The 7,780-nt window shown below is 45.2% G+C and overlaps 1 protein-coding gene across 1 annotated transcript; it reads left to right on the plus strand.

Annotated features, from left to right (window-relative positions):
- Positions 1–276: 276 nt before the first annotated feature.
- Positions 277–5,681, plus strand: lg17h8orf74 (linkage group 17 C8orf74 homolog). Its single transcript, XM_046309131.1, has 6 exons — positions 277–670; positions 3,281–3,470; positions 3,550–3,670; positions 3,869–3,971; positions 4,756–4,908; positions 5,148–5,681. The coding sequence occupies exons 1-6, from the start codon at positions 521–523 to the stop codon at positions 5,379–5,381; spliced, it is 951 nt and encodes a 316-aa protein (XP_046165087.1). The 5' UTR covers positions 277–520; the 3' UTR covers positions 5,382–5,681.
- The last annotated feature ends 2,099 nt before the right edge of the window (positions 5,682–7,780 follow it).

The raw sequence follows: 7,780 nt of genomic DNA on the forward strand, positions 1-7,780 counted from the left end.
AGATACAGAAAGGTAAACTCCAGGTCAGATACAGAAAGGTAAACTCCAGGTCAGATACGGAAAAGGTAAACTCCAGGTCAGATACGGAAAAGGTAAACTCCCAGTTCTGTCCATGACCCGGTCTGCACAGCATGCATTCCGTTATCTCTCTCCGTTAATGGCCCTGAAATAATATTAAGTGTATTGTTTCCGGTTCTCGCTCTGTTGCTCACACCATTGATCTAATTATGATCCCAACAGGAGAGGAGAGGAGAGGAGAGGAGAGGAGAGGAGAGGAGAGGAGGTGGGATTCATAAGAAAAAGGATTAGAACGTCTGAGCCATCTGTGTTCACGGGGAATTAACCCCCCACACTCAGGCAGGCAGACAAAAACACAGATACACACAGACACAGGCACACATAAACACACACACTGCAGGTTGTCAACTCAACTAAGAAGCAGACAAGACATAGAATGATGTTTATGGGTTAACTCAGGTATACCAAGCAAACTGCTAGAAATAGACATCAGAATACTGAAATGAGTTGGAAATTCCAGTCAGGCGACGTCATCAGCCAACGTCAAAACCTGCGCCGTGGTTCCCATAGCAACAGAAACGCCCCCCCCCCTGACAACGCTGCAATGGCCTCCCCGACAGACGCAGAGATGGCGGAGATTGCCAAACTTCAGGTAAAATTAAAGAGACAAAAACGGCATTCATAAATGCAACTCCAGGTTTAGAGAATACGACGATAAACAATACGTGATTTGTGCGGATTAATGGAGCGTCACTAAAACACGATTTGCCTACGATATCCAACATGCAGGCTATTCATGATGTACTGTTAGTCAATTGCATGATGTAACGTTAACAAATTAGGACGAGATCATCGAGGGTAGGGGAGAGGATTGACAGGTGTGAAGGGAGGCCGAGAAATTATGGATTTCATTTTAGAGATATTTGCGATGTACACACACACACACACACACACACACACACACACACACACACACACACACACACACACACACACACACACACACACACACACACACACAGTCGGTAGCCTCCTGTTTAAAGCAACAAGTTCTCTAGCAGCCGAATCGCACATATTTGATGAGACTGGTGGGATGGCTCTGAAAAACAACACACACATCGTAACTAATCCAGTGCATTAGAATTTCTGCCACACAGTATCAGGATAACATCTGCTGTCTGTCTCTTTAACTATCTTACCTTCAGTAGAGATACAAGCGCCCTGCCCACACAACAATGCATGATGGATCGTGCGCGCACAGCAAGGGCTCGTGTTTCTGTGCGCGGTGTGTGCCTTTTATCCATGCGATCATATTATTATTATTGTTGTAAATAATAACAACAATAATACATACAGATATAGCAGCGAGCAGCAATGACCAGGGTTGACAGGATGACAGAAATGATTATAAAGATCAGTTGGATAACAAAGCGAGCGCTGTATCATGTAGGCTCGGAACTATCTTCCTCATCAGGGAAAAACACGACCATGTTTATCAATCAATACCTCAAAGATGACGCAAGTGTAGTCATTTGCTTATTGTTTTGAGTTTATATATCAGTTTCGGGGTCAATTTATGTTATGATTTTTGTTGAATATTTTCAGAGTTAGTGTAGGCTAATGGTATATTTGCCGTCATCTTTAAATTCTGGGACTTTATTTTTGTCGAAATCTGCTTGTGTAAATAATTAGAATCTCACTTGGTACACTCTACATTAGCGTTCCAAGCCACAGGATTTTCCCAAATAAAACATCCACTTTTCACTACATTTACATCACATAATAAGGCAACAATATGTGATTATACAGATATACTATATTCCACTTCGTTCATGGCCCCATGGTCCATTGATTTAGTTATTTTAGCTCTGGTATGGCCAACTTTGAAGCGAGTAATCATTCAACACACTTTCACAGCTTGGGGGCGGCAGGTCGCCTAGTGATTAGCGCGTTGGGCCAGTAAACTATTTTAAAGTTGATAGACCATTGTGGAGTGGATTTACAGTAGTTTAAATTGACATATAACATATGTTTTGGGGGTAATTTAGTCAAAAACTCAGCCATCTTTTGACCAATCCTTTAGCTTTTCTCAAACTATGTTAAGACATGTACCATGGGCATACATTTGGTGTCATTTGGTCCTATGGTTTAATGAGAATAAGATTTTGGAAGTATTTTTAGCATATGTGCTAATATGCATTTACTTGTAATAGCGTGACCATGTTTGAATGCATCAATTTTCTCAAACTCTTATTGTGAAATATCGAATTTGGTGTGAATCAGACTTTTAGTCTATGAGGAGAAAAAAATAAGATTTTAAGCATTAACGTTAAATAGTCAAAGAAGTTCATTGTTAATAGTTTCCTTTTTTTTATATATATCAATGTCAAATTTAACATGGTTCATCAGGTTACCCTACAGTTTAAGTTGATAGGCCATTGTAAAGAGCATTTTCAAAGGGTTTTTATGGACATGTAAAAATCATAATTCCTGATTTATCTCTTAACCAATCCATTAGTTTTTCCTCAAACTAAGTTTAGAGATGTACCATGTGCTTACATACCGAATTTGATGGTACTTCTTATGGTTCATGAGAAAAAGGTTTTCCAACTTTTCCAAAATGGAGGACATAATAAAGAGAAGTTTCAATGGGTGACGGATATGAGGGTTGAAGTGAGATTGCTTACCACAGCACCACCTATAGGCCAATCGGTGCCATTATTTTAGACCAAGTTACTCATGGCCTTTAGTTTCTGAGTGCCAAATTAGAAGAACAAAAATCTATGCTTAAATTCATTCAGAGAATAACAATAAGTTAACCCCTAATACTGTGCTATATTTTTCCCCCGCTCCTAATGTATGCGCCTTTTCTTGGAAAAACTAAATTTTATATAGGCTATAGGACCTACACAACGTTTGTCTACAGAGGTGCTCTTTGAAACCAAATAGGTTTCAGTAATTGGACAGAAATATAGCCCAGAAATGACATTGTTATTGGCCAGTCAGGACACAACTCCTCACACCCACGAACAAAAAAACATATAGTTTGCAACTAAAACAAAGGATTTGTGTGGTTTCCTGAGATAATATTTGATTATAATGTTTATGAATCATTACAAGCCAAGAAGTGACATTAAACAATTATCAACTAGTCCATAGTATATCTTTAGTGTATGTGAGTTTCCGGAAAATTCAGACTACATACAGATAAAAATGTGTTTCCAGAAAGAACTCTGTTCACTAATCAACTTGTGTGTGTCAGAGAGAGGAGGGTGTGCAGCAGCTAAGCGGTCACTTCTCGTGGCCTGAGTTCTCTGGGGACGCTGTATGGCAGAGCGCCCATCAACAGTTTGTTTACGAGTGTGCCATGTTCGCCGCCGACCGCGGCCTGGCCTGGAGTGCTGTGAGAGCAGTGGCCGGGATGACTAGAGACCTGTTCCCTCAGCTAGCTGGTCAGTAGTTATCCATTTCTATAATATAAAATAATGTAATAATTTATATTGAGTTTGCGATTTCATTCGTCTCCCCCAGATTTGGACCCGCCCAGAGTGCTAGCCCTAATTTCAGATTGGCTGACAAAGTGTTTGCCCCGCCTACCTCCTGCCCACCACAAAGCAGTCTTCCACTTCCTGTCTGACACTTGTGTCACTAGGTAACCAATAAATTACTGGGAGTTTATATATAGAGTGTGGGACTCTCTTAATTTTTTTATAGCTTATAGTTTATTGGCCGTTAGTCAGAACCCCAACATAAAATAATTTTCTCTGGGTGTGCGTCAGCTCATGTTTTTTCTTTGACTATAATGTAATGGTAAGTATCACAGAGTTCTGTTCATATGTCTGACATTTAGTCAACGACTGCTACAAGCTGTGGTGGGCGGGACCAGTCACCGATCAATCAATCAGAAACACCTGGAGGTTCATGTGCCCCCAACACCCCTCCCCCTGGCACAGGTGATACAGGAAGTGTGTGTGTGGATGTGTATGTGTCCATGTGTATGTAAGCATTTACATTCTCTTTCAGGGTGATGATGAGTGTGTTCTGTCTCTCAGGGTGATGATGAGTGTGTTCCCGTCTCAGGGTGATGATGAGTGTGTTCTGTCTCAGGGTGATGATGAGTGTGTTCTGTCTCAGGGTGATGATGAGTGTGTTCTGTCTCTCAGGGTGATGATGAGTGTGTTCCCGTCTCAGGGTGATGATGAGTGTGTTCTGTCTCAGGGTGATGATGAGTGTGTTCTGTCTCAGGGTGATGATGAGTGTGTTCTGTCTCTCAGGGTGATGATGAGTGTTCTGTCTGTCAGGGTGTTCTGTCTGTCTGTCTCTCAGGGTGATGATGAGTGTGTTCTGTCTCAGGGTGATGATGAGTGTTCTGTCTCTCAGGGTGATGATGAGTGTGTTCTGTCTCAGGGTGATGATGAGTGTTCTGTCTCTCAGGGTGATGATGAGTGTGTTCTGTCTCAGGGTGATGATGAGTGTGTTCTGTCTCTCAGGGTGATGATGAGTGTTCTGTCTCTCAGGGTGATGATGAGTGTGTTCTGTCTCTCAGGGTGATGATGAGTGTGTTCTGTCTCAGGGTGATGATGAGTGTGTTCTGTCTCAGGGTGATGATGAGTGTGTTCTGTCTCAGGGTGATGATGAGTGTGTTCTGTCTCAGGGTGATGATGAGTGTGTTCTGTCTCAGGGTGATGATGAGTGTGTTCTGTCTCAGGGTGATGATGAGTGTGTTCTGTCTGTCAGGGTGATGATGAGTGTGCGTTGGAGCGCCAGCGTGTGTGTGCCCTGCTACAGGTTGCCAAGCAACAGAAGAGGGAGGAACTTCGGAGGCTCAGAGAGGAGGAGGGGTCAGAGGTCAGATTGGACACATTAAATGACCGCAGACTCGACAGAGAGGTAGACACACACTCTAAACACACCATCACCACCCCAGATTGTGGTCAATTTATTTTTGTATGCAGTCAATTCAGAAAGTAAACTAAATTTCCATTTCAATTCCAATTTTCCCCAATGTCTCCTATAAGATCAATTTGGAATTAGAAATTGGAGTTTCAGTTTACATCCTGAATCGACTGAGTTGAAATGGAATTGAGCAACACCACTGTGTACTGTATGAAGTTGTATTGTTTCTCCAGGAGGTGGCAGACCTAGTGCGGTCTACTGTGAGGGCCACAGGAGAGCTGCTGATGGAGAGGCTGCTGAAGGAGAGTAGCCTGGTGCATGACCTACTGGAGCTCAGCCTGCAACACACAGCCCTTACCACCGGGGAGAACTCTATACACCCTGAACACACACACACACACACCACCCTGACCTCACACAATCGAAGGATCCCACCGGGGCCATACACGCAGCTAAACCCAAGATGAGGTGAGAGGACCAAGAGGAGGTGAGAAGGGGGAAGAGGCCATGCTGACACAAAAATCAGTAATAAAGTATAATGAACAAGAATCTAAACACAACATGCAACAATTTCTAAGATTTTGCTGAGTTACAGTTCATATAAGAAAATCAGTCAATTGAAATAAATAAATTAACGAGTATTTATCTTGTCAATATGTCAGTGTATCATGTTTGTTTGTAACAGTGTTATATGTGATTGTATTATACATTTATTGTAATGGAAGATTAGTCCAAATAAGGACTAAAAATAAAAATCAAATCAAATTAGGCCCTAATCTATGGATTTCACATGACTGAGCAGGGGTACTGCCATGTGTGGGCCTAGGAGGGCATGGGCCTAGGAGGGCCTAGGAGGGCATGGGCCTAGGAGGGCCTAGGAGGGCATGGGCTTAGGAGGGCATGGGCCTAGGAGGGCATGGGCCTAGGAGGGCCTAGGAGGGCATGGGCTTAGGAGGGCATGGGCCTAGGAGGGCATGGGCCTAGGAGGGCATGGGCCTAGGAGGGCATGGGCTTAGGAGGGCATAGGCCTAGGAGGGCATGGGCTTAGGAGGGCATGGACCTAGGAGGGCATGGGCCTAGGAGGGCATGGGCCTAGGAGGGCATGGGCTTAGGAGGGCATGGGCCTAGGAGGGCATGGGCTTAGGAGGGCATGGGCCTAGGAGGGCATGGGCCTAGGAGGGCATGGGTTTAGGAGGGCATGAGCTTAGGAGGGCATGGGCCTAGGAGGGCATGGGCTTAGGAGGGCATGGGCCTAGGAGGGCATGGGCCTAGGAGGGCATGGGCTTAGGAGGGCATGGGCCTAGGAGGGCATGGGCTTAGGAGGGCATGGGCCTAGGTGCTCATGGGCCTAGGAGGGCATGGGCCTAGGAGGGCATAGGCCTAGGAGGGCATGGGCCTAGGAGGGCATGAGCCTAGGATGGCATGGGCCTAGGAGGGCATGGGCTTAGGAGGGCATGGGCCTAGGAGGGCATGGGCTTAGGAGGGCATGAGCCTAGGAGCTCATGGGCCTAGGAGGGCATGGGCCTAGGAGGGCATAGGCCTAGGAGGGCATGGGCCTAGGAGGGCATGAGCCTAGGAGGGCATAGGCCTAGGAGGGCATGAGCCTAGGAGGGCATGGGCTTAGGAGGGCATGAGCCTAGGAGGGCATAGGCCTAGGAGGGCATGGGTTTAGGAGGGCATGAGCCTAGGAGGGCATAGGCCTAGGAGGGCATGGGCTTAGGAGGGCATGGGCCTTGGAGGGCATAGGCTTAGGAGGGCATGAGCCTAGGAGGGCATGGGCCTAGGAGGGCATGGGCCTAGGATTGCATAGGCCTTGGAGGGCATGGGCCTAGGAGGGCATGGGCTTAGGAGGGCATGGGCTTAGGAGGGCATGGGTGGGCCTAGGAGGGCATAGAGTCAATCAGAATGAGTTTTTCCCCACTAAAGGGCTTTATTACAGACAAAAAAATACTCTCCCCCCCCGCTTAAGATGATCCTGCAGGTGTAGAAGTCAGATGTGGATGTCCTGGGCTGGCTTGGTTACCCGTGGTGTGTACGTACTGGCAAAATTCTCACATACAATATTGGAGGCAGCTCAATGTACATTCAATTTCTCTGGCAACAGCTTTGGTGGACATTCCTGCAGTCAGCATGCCAATTGCACGCTCCCTCAAAACATGAGACATCTGTGGCATTGTGTTGTGTGTGGTCTTTTATTGTCCCTAGCACAAGGTGCACCTGTGTAAGGATCGTGCTGTTTAATCAGCTTCTTGATATGCCACACCTGTCAGGTGGATGGATTATCTTGGTAAAGGAGAAATGCTCACTAAAAGGGATGATAACACATTTGTGGACAAAATGCGAGAAAATAAGCTTTTTGTGCGTATGGAACATTTCTGGAATATAGGATCAGTGTATACAGTGGCAAGTATGTGAACCCTTTGTAAATACCTGGATATCTGCATAAATTGGTCATAAAATGTAATCTGATCTTCATCTAAGTCACAACAATAGACAAATACAGTCTGCTTAAACTAATAACACACAAACAATTATACGTTTTCATGTCTTTATTGAACACATCGTGTAAACATTCACAGTGCAGGGTGGGAAAAGTATGTGAACCCTTTGATTTAATAACTGGTTCACCCTCCTTTGGCAGCAATAACCTCAACCATATGTTTTCTGTAGTTGTGGATCAGACCTGCACAACGGTCAGGAGGAATTTTGGACAATTCCTCTTTACAAAACTGTTTCAGGTCAGCAATATTCTTGGGATGTCTGGTGTGAACTGCTCTCTCGAGGTCATGCCACAGCATCTCAATCAGGTCTCTGATGGGCCACAGGTTGATCAGGACTCAATCAGGTTGAGGTCAGGACTCTGACT

This window comes from Oncorhynchus gorbuscha, linkage group LG17 (genome assembly GCF_021184085.1).
Source record: "Oncorhynchus gorbuscha isolate QuinsamMale2020 ecotype Even-year linkage group LG17, OgorEven_v1.0, whole genome shotgun sequence".
Lineage (NCBI taxonomy): Eukaryota > Metazoa > Chordata > Actinopteri > Salmoniformes > Salmonidae > Oncorhynchus > Oncorhynchus gorbuscha.